The following is a 12,491-nucleotide window of genomic DNA, read 5'->3' as shown; positions in this document are numbered from 1 at the left end:
TGCAAACGGCTCGGCCGCTGGATGTAGTGCACGAAGCCCGCACCCTACAGCGCGGCCCGTCCTTCCCGCAGGAAGGAGCCCCAGCGAGCGCCGCCGCGGCCGACTCTGGCCTCCTCCGGAACCGCGCAGACCTGAGCACTCGCCGGAAAGCGGTTCATGTATCCCTTAGACCTCTAGACTCGCGGAACGAATCGACGCACAGGTGTTGACCCGCTTGTGTAGTTGACTTTGAACGGCAGAACTCAGTAGGCACCCGGAGAGAAATATTTGCAGTAGGAATAAAGTCAGATAAAATGCCAGGGACAGCCGCCCAGCAGATGTTCCAGCAAGAGGTCCTTACCCTAAAGTTCCTGGGAGGGCAGGACAAGCACTTTGGCTTGGACAGAACTGATCAGATGATGCGGGACATATGTGAAGCTGTCTGTCTTCTGGTCCCTTTGCGGGTGGGGAGACGGTGAGGAAAAGCAAAAAGCAGAAGCAGGGGAACGTGCCACCAGCACTGGGGTCTGCACTCTGCCCCGCAACTCTGCAAAGCACTGGCTTCTCCAATGTGTGGCCCTGCCTTTTCTCCCTCAGTTACATGTGAATTACAGACTTCCTGCCGCCCAGACACTATTTCTCCCTGAATGGAGCCCACGGGTCTTCACTGGGACCTGTGTTTTCTGCCCTCCTCACAGTGAGGACACTGTGAGGCAATGTTGCACAGCAGCCAGGCGGGGCCTGACAAAGTTTTAGCTTGAGACCTTCTGGCTAAGACCTGCTTGGCGACCTGCCTGACTCGGCCCTGCTGAAGTGGATTTAAGCCATGGCGTTCAGGTAGCTTCCGGGTCTCTACTGTGCTTGCTGTGGATTTGGGAAGCCTTCCTTCTCTCCTAGGCCACACCCAGTCCACAGAAAAGGGGCAGAACTTGCTGGAATGCAAGGGTTAGGCTGACACTGTCCTCCTGCATCTATCCCATCCCTAGAATAGCCTGCACAACTAAAGAGTCATGTTTAGCGGTCCCAATATTACAGGAGGTGCTTGTGGCTAAAAGATCCCCCCAGTAGGGATCAGGGTTCCAAGCTGTGCCAAGCCGGGCCCGAACCCCGTTTGCGTGTCCAGGCAAGGCAGCGCGGTCGCGGTATGCACACCAAATAGCCCGCGTTGTGCGTGACGGGCCGTCGCGGCGATGTGCAGCTCATTGACACTGATGGATGCGCCAATGGTTGGACGGACAGATGATGGGGCGGATCGCACTGCGCGCGGCGCCTGAGCCGGTGAGGGCGAGGCAGCGATCGAGCGGTGTCTGCCGGCGGCTAGGAGGCTGGAGCTCAGGCCGCGGCTGGCAGGGGGAGGAGGCTAAGAGAACAGGTTTGGAGAGCAGCACAAGGAAGGAAAGGAGGAGAGGGAAGCAGGAGCCAGGGCGAAACTCTCAGCCTTCCGTGCGCGGCGCCCAGCGCCCCGCACTCATTACGACGGGTGCGCTTAAGTGTCGAGCTCCGCGCAGGGAAGGTGAGCAGTGGGAGGGCTGGAACTGACCTCCCGCGGTGACTACCCTCCTTCAGGCAAGAGGTGCTCAGTGCCACAACAAGAATCCTAGAATCCTGAGGCCGCAGGCGGCATCTGCCAACTCACCGTTTCCTCCTTCGCAAGAAGCGTTTCACGCCCCACGGCCGCGTCTCCCTGGCCTGGAGGGACGGTCGCTTTGGCCACTGCGGCCGCGGGCACCAACTGCACGCCGCGCCCCCGCCCCTGAGCCCGCCGCACATGGCCGGGCCCGGAGTCCAGCCGCAGCCTAACTCCGACTCCCCGCAACCGCCCCGGGTCCGCATCCCGCAACTCTGCGCGCTCCTGCGCGCGCCAAGGCGCAGGAGGCTGCTTTATAGCACCGGAGGACGGCGGCGGCACATCTGCATTCAGGAAGGCGTCTGGACCCAGCCCAAGCCCACAGGCTGGGGGCAAGCGGAGACTTTTGATCTTACCGTCAGGGTGAGATCACGGTCTCCTTGTCTAAAAGAAAAGAAAGCATGCCTGTGAACTTTCAAAACAAACTTGCAAAAACAATCACAAAGGAAAAATAAAGAGGAGAAGGAGCAGCGGAAGAGGGAGAAAGAGACTAAAAAAGAAACATGGGGGGGGGGGTGGATGGAAAGAAGGAACGAAGGAAGAAGGCCAGGGTTTGCAGCTCCGAGAGCGCTCAGGCAGCCAGTCCCAGGGCGTGGGGCTCCAGCCCTCGCTGGGACTATCGGACGCAGGGCCCAGGGGACTCCCTGGGCCCCAGCGGCGAGCCCAGGAGGAGCGCTGCCTCGGGGACCATGGGTCTGGCAGCGGCCCCCGCGCCCCCGCTCCCGCCGCCTAGCTGCGCCGGGAGCCGGCCCCGCCAAGGCCGCCCCATTCCCGGCCCAAGAGCTGGCCCAGGGAGACGCAATCGAGCCCGCAGCGCATCGATGCGCCGCCGCCCGCGCCGCTCCGGCTCCTGCTCCCGCTCAGCGGCCGCCGCCCGGGGGTCGTCCCAGTGAGCTCCAGCCCACCCTCGCGGCCGCCAGTAAGTGAGTCCGCAGTGCCCCACCGCCAACGAAGCCGTGCCAGCTCCTCCTCTCCACGGCCCGCCGGCCCAGCCCCGCAAGGAGCCTCCGCTCTCCCAATCACCCGATCAATAATCAATTCTTTTTGCTCAGTACTGCCGGCAGGCCCGGCGCAAGGCGCAGCGGCCCCTTTCGGGGCGCCCCAGGGCGGGGGATGGGCTTGGGAGCCCGAGTTCCTGCCCCCGCCCCCGTCCCGCCCTCGGATCTGCCGGCGCCGGGGGTTGGGGGCGCGGCCCAAAGCCTAGGGGGCGAGGGGTGGAGTGGAGGTCTGGAGCCCTTCCTAGTCTGGAGAGGAAACTTGGAGGCACCCCCACAACACACTCCCCGACCCCGGGACGGGCCCGGCAAAGTTTGCCGGGGAAAAAAATTGGGGGGAAGTGGCGGCGGCGGGTCCCGAGGGAGGAGCACGGGTGGCGCGGGGTCTGAGAGCAACCACCACCCACTCTGGCCCGCACCCACTTCCTACCCCGAGGGCGCCGGCGGCCGCGGGCCCTGGCATCCCCGGGGTACGCAGGCTGAAGCCCAGGATCCGAGCTAGGGGCTTGGGACGCGGCGGGTGGAAGAGGAGTGCAGCCCGGGAGGAGCAGCGAGGGGCGGTCAGGGGGCGAGGCCGGGTGGGGAAGTGGGGTGGGCGGGAGTAGCAAGCGCCCCGGGACGGGCTCGGCCCGGCCGGCGCCGCGCCCCTGCGTGCGCGCACCGGGCGGAGGCGGAGGGGCGGCACCCCCTCCCTGGACTGGGCGGGGGTCCTAGACAGGCCCGGGGCCGGGAGCTGGGGCGCCGCGCCCCCGCGGGCTGGCGAGTGACACGATCATCTCCTTTTCCTTTAAGCTTGCCTGTTGCCGACGCCGCCGCTCCAGCCGCGCCGCGGGCAGAAGACTGGACCGCTGAGCCCCGGGCCGCGGCGGCGGCTGAGCGCACCCCCGATGCCGTGACCCCCTGCCCGGGGGCGGGGGCCCGGGCTTCGCTGGTCGGGGCCGCTCCCGCGCTCCTCCTCCCACCCTTCTCCCCGCCTTCTCCCCCTCTCCCCGCCCCCCGGCCCCGAACCCGGCGCACCTCGTCTGGGGACGGGGCGGGGGGGGGGCAGGGCTGCCGCTCCTCCCCGCCCCCTCCTCCTCCGGCCTCTGGAGCGATTTGTCAAACTTCCCATTCCGCCGGCAGCGCGGTCCTCCTCCTCCTCCTCCTTCACCACCTCCTCCTCCTCTGCCTCCTCCTCCCCCCGCGCTCCTCCCTCCCCGCGCCTCCCTCGCCCGCCCTCCTTCTTCCCTCCGCACGTTCGGGGATCGCGGCGGAGCGCGGAGCGGGGGGGACGCGGAGAGCCGGGGCGCAGCAGCATCCTGCGGGCGGCCGCTCTCCGGGGGGGAGGCTGAGAGCCGGCCCGCCTGGCCCCCCCGCGGGCCCGCCGCCCCTCCCTCCCTCTCCTCAGCCCGGCAGCAGCGGCGGCGGCGGCGGCGGCAGTGGCAGTCGCCGGAGGAGCATCATGCCGAGGAGGAAGCAGCAGGCGCCCCGGCGCGCAGCAGGTACGAGCGGCTTCCCCTTCCTCCTCTCCTCCGCCTCCTCTTCCTCTCCTCGCCCCGCGTCTCCAGCCGGCGGCGACCCCGCTCTTTGCCCGGCTCCTTGCCCCTCTTGCCACGGCCGCGCAGACTAACTCCGGGGCGCCAGGCTCGCTCGCCGCTTTCCTGTCTGGTGCGTGCGCCCGCCTCGCGGACCGGCGCCCCCCGGACGCCCCGTTGCGCTCTGCCCCCTTCCCTCTCGCACCCACTTCGGGAACCGCGCTCGCTCGCGGCGACCTGAGCCAGCCTGGGTCCCTGCCTCCTCAGCTCTCTGACCGCGAAGGGGATGGGAGGGAAGGAGCCCTCTTCTGTCTCTTGCTGTGGGGGGCGGGCGGGGTCACCTGAGTTCCCCGGGACACCTTCCGTGTCCTCCCGCGGCCGGCCAGCGGGGGACTGCCCGGTGTCTGCCGAGTGAAAAAGAGAGAGCAAGTGAGCGAGCCGGTCTCTCTGGCCACCCTTACTGCTAATCCGATTGATTCTTCATTTATTGGGCCCAAACCCGGCACAGCGGTGGAAACCAGAGCGCACAGGGTCTGGGTATTGTCAGATGACTGTCAAGTCGATGTTAGATGCTGGCGTTCCCTTTACCCCGGTTTGTTTTCCCTCACCCCCACCCCCTCCTTCCGCTGCTTCTCCCACCCTCATCTCATAACACTTAGTTCTGGGACGTGCCGGAGTACTCTCCCCCCCACCACCACTTTTTTTTTTTTTTGCCAGGAGTGTCAACTCCTGTTAAGACTGAGCCGATTTTTTTTTTTCCTTTCTGGAAAAAGCATCTTTGCAAACAAAACAAAACCCACACACATAACATTATTTTGCAATAATGTCAGTTGGGGGCATGTTGCCTGAAAGAAGGGTTTCTGGCCCTTTGCCACCCTTGATTTGATGACTGATTGATCGCCCGTCATGCTGCTGCCTTTGATCTATTCATTCCCAATAAACATCAATAAATCACTCGAAATGGTGAGGCCAAGCTCTGTGACGTCACTAGGGCCCTGTCAGTGCAACTTCTGGGATTTGGGGCGGATTGCTGAGAGGACCACATATGGACGGGATGTATTTTGATATGAGTAACACTCAGATGTGCAGAGGTTCAGATGCTGCCTGAACGGGAGGGTTAAGTGGAGGTTCATTTCTTTTTCTTTTTTTTCTTTTTTTCTTTCTGTTCTTTTCTTTTGATGGAAGAAGGGAGGGTAGAGAGAACAGTCAGGGCACATTGCCTTGGTGCCCTTCTTAGATGAAGGAACGTCCCCATGCTGAGTGCCTGGCGTAACAGTGGGGGTGGTGGCGATGGTCATTTCCATCATGTCAGCCAGCACTGCCAGTGGAACTGACACTGACTGCACTCTGAACTTGAGTCTTCTTACACGGGGTCACAGAGAGGGAATGCCATACTTTCTTCTCCCAGAAATGGGCTGTCCTGTGAGTGTCCTAAGAAGATCTTAGAAGAACACAGACTTGGTTTGGGGCATGTACTGCAGATTTTGCTCGCTGCCGTTCCGTGACAGTCAAATTGAGAAAGTTTGAAAATCCCAGTCGTGGTTGTAGGGAGGGTTCTGCCTCTCCGTTCACCTCCTGGCTGGTGCTTTTTGCCCATCCTACCTTCTACTTTAAATTCCAAGCTCAAGCAATGAGCTTATCTACCCAAAATAAACTCTAAAAGTTTGGAGGACTCCTTCACAAAGTTGGGCAGTAGGAGTGTCTTGGGCTGCTTCCAGTCTTTGAAATTTTTTTTCTTTCCTTCTTGGATGCACATTTGAAGGTATCTGTGTGCTTCAATCAAATGAACCATATGTGATTACATCTTTACATTTGGTTTAGAACTCTCTCCGCCGTTGCTTCATCTTTTCTCTTCCACCTTGCCAATCCGAGACTCTTATTTGATAACTTTCTGCTAAAAATATGAGAGGAGGAGGAAAGGTACTATTGGTTTTATTTTATTTTGAAAGCAACCTGTTCACTAACCTTTTTGCACCTTTTCAAAAACCAGCCAGGGAATCTCAGGTCAGTGAAGAAATATTCATTATATAAAAACTTGACTGCACGACTAATAGGAGATGGAAGAATGGTTTTGCTCTATCAAAATGACCCGTCAAAACGACTTTGTTTCATATTTGATTTAATTGTCTCTCTCCTGACAGGCACATTCATCAATAGCTTAATGGTCAATCAGAAGTTGGCAGCGTGAGTGCTTTCTTTCTTTCCCATACCCTGGTTTTGGATTTACTTTATCAGAATGCCTCTGCCTAATGGACGTGTGGAGGAGGGGGTGGAGAATGTCTGAAGGGCTACTTATTTAAGGAGAGTGGAGGAATAAAAAAAAAAAAAAAAACCCTCCACACTGAGGCTGGCGATAAGTATGCACAGGCCAGTAAGTGTACTGCATGAGTTTGTTTGTTCGTTTGGATGGACACGAAACTTCCCTTTTTTTTTTTTTCTTCCCCTCCCTTTTCAGTTCTCCCAGCTGCAAGTTATAAGGTTCATGCCTGCTTTTGTGGCAGACTGGGAGTGATGACAAATTGATTGCTTTGTACTGATAGAGAGAGAGGGGGAAAAAGAAAGATGTCTGCTGATTGGTAACTGGAAATCCAGTCCCCAGCAACCTTGAGAATACTCGAGAATTTTTTTTCCCCTCCAAACTGAAAGGTCCGCTCAGCCATAAAAAAAGAAAAGTTGTTTTGCCAGCTTCATTAGTGTTCACCTAATTAGCTGTAAACCTGATGGATTCCTGACAGCTTTAATGATTGGAGATGACAAGCTCGACGCAGTGTCATCCAGCAGAATTAGGTTTGCAGCTAGTTTGATGTAATCAAGTTGATATTACACAGTCCTGGCTGCCTTTAGTTGTGCATTAACTCAATTTTCTGCTGCAGGTGACAAATGGGCTTTGGTACCTGGATAATCATGTCATAGGAATTAGGGCCCTTTTAATGGTCTGGGGTAGAATAACAACCACAAAGGGCTGAGAGCTGGGGAGACGGTGCAGACATAGCACACAGGTGCACACAGTTTTTATATCTAGGCCAAATGTAACACTGCTCTCCAGAAGGCCAAAGCAGGCTCCAAGAATCCCTGAAAAGACGTATTTCTGTTCTTTGGGATTTTCTGGTTTTGATAGAAATTATGCATGGCTTAGTGTCTTTTTTCGAAGAGAGAAGAGAAATTTCTTTACCTGCCAAAGAGAAACCTGGGCAGGAGTTTCCTTTCTCCAGGCGTGTAATTTCCAGGGGTGGTGCATTTGTGCTAGACAGATGTTGTTGCCTGTAGAAGCTCAGAGGAGTGGGGTTACAGAGGCCAGTATCCTTCGGGCAAAACCACCATTATTCCTTTCTTAAAATACGACTCTCTTCTGTGCCTAGCATTTGTTGGTAAACAAGTATTTTTTGAGAATACCAGAAAAGACCTTTGAGCAGTACCTAGTAGCAGGTACTTTTATTCATTCATATTCATTGTCGGGAAGAAACTGTAACATCATAAAGCGCTATTGCCTGAACTCCCCCCCCCCCAAAAAAAAGTCCCGCGCTCAGGAACTTGACACTGACCCTCCGAGTTTCACTGGGTGAAAGAAAATAACCTTCCCTAGAGTTTTCAGGTAGTCGAGGTGTCAAGGTGAACCTTCAAGCATCTTGACTTCTGTCAAAGTGGTTTGGACCCCAGAGGGACCTGCTGGTGTAACAGATCACCATGGGTCCCCAAGTGGGGACCCTGCTTGTGGCAGCGAGGTGTGGGGGTTTTACTTTGCCACTGGACATGGGCAGACTTAAAGATGGCACACCTGGTGGTGTCCAAGTGATGCCATTTGAGCCTTCCCAGGTCCCCACCACATATCGGACGAGCTCTTTTCTCTGTGGGAAGCACATGGAGCATTCAGGAAAGCATTTCGGCATCAGCCTGGGGAATGTATCTGCTCTCAAACCTTCCACCCGTCTCTCCTTTGGACAGACTTTGTCCCCTGTATTAAGGGGACCAAATGACTGGTTTGCATTGCTCTCTGATTCCCTCCCGCACCCCCCCCCACCTTTTCCTGCAAAATGAAAGGAACCATGTAAATTCTAAAGAAGAAAAATCAGGAAGATGAAGGAGAAAAACAGAGGGCAGGAGGCCAGGCTCTTCCTCTGGACAGCCACACAGGGGAGGGAATCTTCCAGAATCAGCTGCTGTGCCCCCATTATCTTGACAACTGTCAGTTAGGGCTTCAGTGCTCTCCAGGGCCACCCTTGATTGTGAGCGGTTGATGTTGTCATTTTGTTCTCCGTTTTGCCTTGAGCGCGCTCATAAACGGGAGCCAGATAGTCAATAACTGATGTATCAGCAGTTTTCCCCCACATTGCCTCACCAGTCTGCATTTTCCCTCTTTTTTTTACTAAAGATTGTTTTGTAAAGTGATTAGAATGAAAGGTGACTGCTCAGGGCCGTGGGAAATGCCGTGAAACCCAGGTGAGTTCCCAGAATGAGAGCCCTGTGTTTCCCCGCCTTCCATGCCTAGATTTCTGGAAAGAGAAGGAGGATCACTTTCTGGAGGGCCAAGGGCCCGGCTCTTTTCAGGGGGCTTTTCCTCCCCCCCCACCCCCGCCCCGGCGTCGGCAGCAGCAGCGTCTGGCGGAGCCAGGCTGGGGCGAGGGCTGCTGCGGATGCAGGCGGGGAACGCAGCCGAGAGCTGATGGAGAGACCTGGTCCTGGTGCCCCACAGCCACGTTTCATGCAGTAACGGGAGCAGGCCACAGTTATGCCGAGCACAGTTTGGGAGGCTTTCCTGCTGGCCCATTTTTATTCCTGCCTGTCACCGGACAGACTATAAAAATAGCTTTCGTCTTGTAGTAAAGAGCAAAAAAAAAAAAAAAAAAATAGTAAGGTGTGTGTCTAACTTCCGTGTTAGTGTGCAGACCAGGTTAGGGAGACAGGCCTTTGAAAGAAGCTGTTTTGTGACACCTCTGTAGCATCACCCCACAGCTCGTGTAGGGAAGCAGGACAGATCAGAACAGTGGTAATGCTCCCCCGGACTTTCTCAGGTGTTCTCTGTGTGTGTGTGTGTGTGTCTGTGTGTGTGCGTGCAAGCACGTTCTAGTTATGCTCCAAATTGTGGTTTCTCTGTCTGAAGTTAAAAATGAAAGGTGAATACAATATATTGTATTTGGTAACAATGATATGGACTGGTACATCGAGACAGATAATGTGCAGTTGTAATTAGACTCAATAGACAGGCAGTCATTTTTAAATTCTTTTGACACATGCATAAAATAGTCATATAATAAGATAAGATGACAATTTTATGTTAGGTTGATAAAGTGTCCTGATACATGCATTTAAATGTCTGTAAGCCTTAAAAAAAAAAAATCCAGACAGATTAATTCTAGTTTCCAGTATTTGCAGTTAGTCATTAAATTAATTTTCAAATCCCACTAAACAATGGCTATGAATATGGTTGGTTTTTTTTTTTTTTCCCTTTTCTGGATTCTTTTGCCTCAGTTGTAAGGAACAGAGCCATAGATTTGGTAGCTTTCTTTTATTTTTCAACACTTGTAAACATTTATGTTAGACACGGGTGTCAAAATTCAGGTTCCTGTTTGTTACTAGAAGGATGCTGTGCATTTTTGGAAGTGGAGAAAAAAAAAGCAGTGGTAGAACCTAATCTGCCTATGACCCATGGCCTGCACAACTGTCATACTCCCGGTTTTAGGAATCTTTATTAGAAAGACTACATAGTGTCCTTGACCAAATATTGAATATTTTATAAGCCCCATTTAAAGACGACGACGTTTCGAGCACATGCACTTGATTTGATCAGCCCTTAGATTCTTGGACTTAATCACTTTCGGTTCTGTAAATTATTTTAGTATTTCCACAAGAGTGGCCTAAGAGATGTATTGGGGGCGAGGAGGGGGAAGCCTGTCTCTAAAGGTCACGTTACCTGGGTCCCCTGGCCTTTTCCACCAGCGCCTTCCCGAATTTTCTCCAAGTGTGTGAAGGTGTGGCTCTGGAAGAATAATTTACATTGTTTGGGCTTAATGATAAATTATTAATTCGTCCTGTCAGGACACATGTTATTAATTATGACTGTGTTTTCTTCATCCAGAACAGCTGTTGGGGCAACAGCGTAAGTTCAGATTGTCTTCGAGGGGGAGAGCGCCAGAGCAAGGAACTTACCAACTCCTTGTCATCATCTTTCTGATCCCCTTGCTTTGGGAATAAAGGATTGCAGGGGGCGGAGGGAAGGGGAGAGCGCAAGGATTAATTCTTGACCAAGGTGGGTCCTGGCAAATGCTCACTTAAGGGACCTTTTTAAAAAGCAGGCCCGACGCAAACGATGCTCCAAGTCCAGGTGGGATGCTGAGGTCGTACCTGCGTCCTTCCGCCGCCTGGTTGCGGACTGGCTGGCTGCTCTCTCCGTTCTGCCCCTTCGTCCTCTTGTTGTCATCCTCCTCTTGGGTAGACCAGAAGGTCGTGTTCCCAAGTTCATGGTAGCGGAAAGCACAATCCTCTCAAGGCCTGTTTGTCCCCCAAACTGGAACCCATCCCTTGGAGAGCAGAGGGCTGTATGGGGATGTCCGTGAAATGACTCCAGTGCAGTTACTTTTGATTTTTCCATCCCTATCATTAAATCGAGTCCTATGTCTTCAGTTTCCTCTGAGTTCTTTGAGAAATGCATGTTGCATAAAATAGGCAATTTTTAATGAACAATTTAATGTAAATGGGTTTTGAATTTAAATTAATATTAATGAAGCCTTGAGTGAATTTATTTTGCATACGTAAAGACTTGTAAGTCTTTCACTCATGTGCTTTCTCCTTTATGTAGTAACATTGGTTGGGTGGATTAACCAGCGCCTTTTCAAGATTTACACTTAAAACATGAAATTGATTTCATGTGTCCAAGAGTGCCAACATATTATTAGGCAAAAGGGTTACTTCATTTGAAGAAAAGAGACCTCATTTCCCACGAAAACGCTGGCTCTCCACAGCCCTGCCCTTCCTAAAGGCTGCCGTGGGTTTGGCATCGCTGCCGGGGGGGGGAAAAATACACACCAACAATAGTGACTACAATCAAGACGTTGTCTTTCTTTGGCTTACCTCTAATGCATTATGTATCCTGGGATGATGGGAAGTTCTGTAATTAATTCTGTTAGATGTAATTGCTATAATCACTTTGATGCTACACATAATAAAGGTAATACGGTAAGCACATAAAAAATATAAACACCTTATTGTACCACCACGGCTCACATTCCTTCTCTCGCCAAGTCTGGCTGATAGACAGGTGGTCTCACCTGTTTTTCGATCAGAGGTGACCACTCCTCCGACCTGTGTTCACGGATGTCCCAAAGGAGAGCCAGGGATTGGAAGGGATGGGCCTGGGCTTGAAGGGATCTCCAAGCTGGTTGCCTAGCGGTCTGAAGTCCCTTTCCCTGAAAGATGTGGCTCATAAGAAAAGGTGACCATTCGCTTCTCAAGGGGAGGGAGGTGAATACTGCAGAAGGCGTTGTGGGACAGAGGAAGAGGTGCGGGAGTGGACGGGGAGCTCGGGACAGAGGTTCAGATCACAGGATGTGCTGCTTTAGCGGGTTTTCGCATCCTCAGAGTGTGGGATTATGGGAAGTGCCCTGGTGTGTGTGTGTGTGTGTGTGTGTGTGTGTGTGTGCTTACAGGTAACCAGAGAAAGCCACCTTTCTGGTGCAGTGCAAAAGGGAAATCAGTACAGAAGATATGCACTATTATTATCAATATCATTCTTCTTCTTTTTATGCACTTTTCATGGGGGTGTCTGAGGACCTTGCCTAACTGTTGCACGACCTGGAGTTGTCTGATGGTGCCTGTTGGACAGACACCTGAGTGACGTTTGAGGGCTCCCCCCATGCCGCGCTGGACCAGACCTGCCCTGGATCCAGGCCACCGCAGGACACCCCAAGCCCCCAATTCTTGTGGGATATTTCCAAACACATGTCCGTGGTTCTCTGCCACTGCAGCTTGCAGGAGGCTGAGAAGGTGGCGGAGAGGACCCTCGGTGTGTAATTTTCTCCCCGAGGATCCATCATCCGCCGCACCCTGTCCCGTCTCCTGCAGAGGTCAAGAGGTCCCATGACCCAGTGTCGGCTTGACCAGGACGCGCGTGGTTCGCGTGTACGTTTTATCTTTTCAGGGTGTTGCAAGCGACCAAGTCTGTCCATCAGGCACGCGTGGCAATAAAACGAGGGAAAGGGTATGTGAGAGAAGGGCCTGCCTCTGCTTCTCTGGGGGAAGCCAAAGGTGTTTTCAGATGGTGGTGAGATGCAGTGACCGCACTGGCTCCCCAGCATGGTACCCAAGGCCCCGGGGAGCTGGGTCTGGCCCTGGCTGCAGCCCGGGCAGGGACACCATCAGACTGGGCAGGGACAAGAAGTGCCC

General features: G+C 54.1%; 1 protein-coding gene across 1 annotated transcript in view; it reads left to right on the top strand.

Annotated features, from left to right (window-relative positions):
- Positions 1–4,000: 4,000 nt before the first annotated feature.
- Positions 4,001–12,491, top strand: part of TSHZ3 (teashirt zinc finger homeobox 3) — a 78,271-nt gene continuing 69,780 nt past the window's right edge. The window contains exon 1 of the mRNA XM_021094260.2: positions 4,001–4,082. Coding sequence (XP_020949919.2) covers positions 4,043–4,082 — 40 coding nt within the window. The 5' untranslated portion in view covers positions 4,001–4,042. The remainder of the gene's footprint in view (positions 4,083–12,491) is intronic.

Source organism: Sus scrofa, chromosome 6 (assembly GCF_054392235.1).
Source record: "Sus scrofa isolate SSC_HxYL_T2T_F1_AM1 chromosome 6, Sscrofa_HxYL_maternal_Yorkshire_Landrace_v2.0, whole genome shotgun sequence".
Taxonomy (NCBI): Eukaryota; Metazoa; Chordata; class Mammalia; order Artiodactyla; family Suidae; genus Sus; species Sus scrofa.
This window is presented reverse-complemented; position numbering and strand designations above follow the sequence as displayed.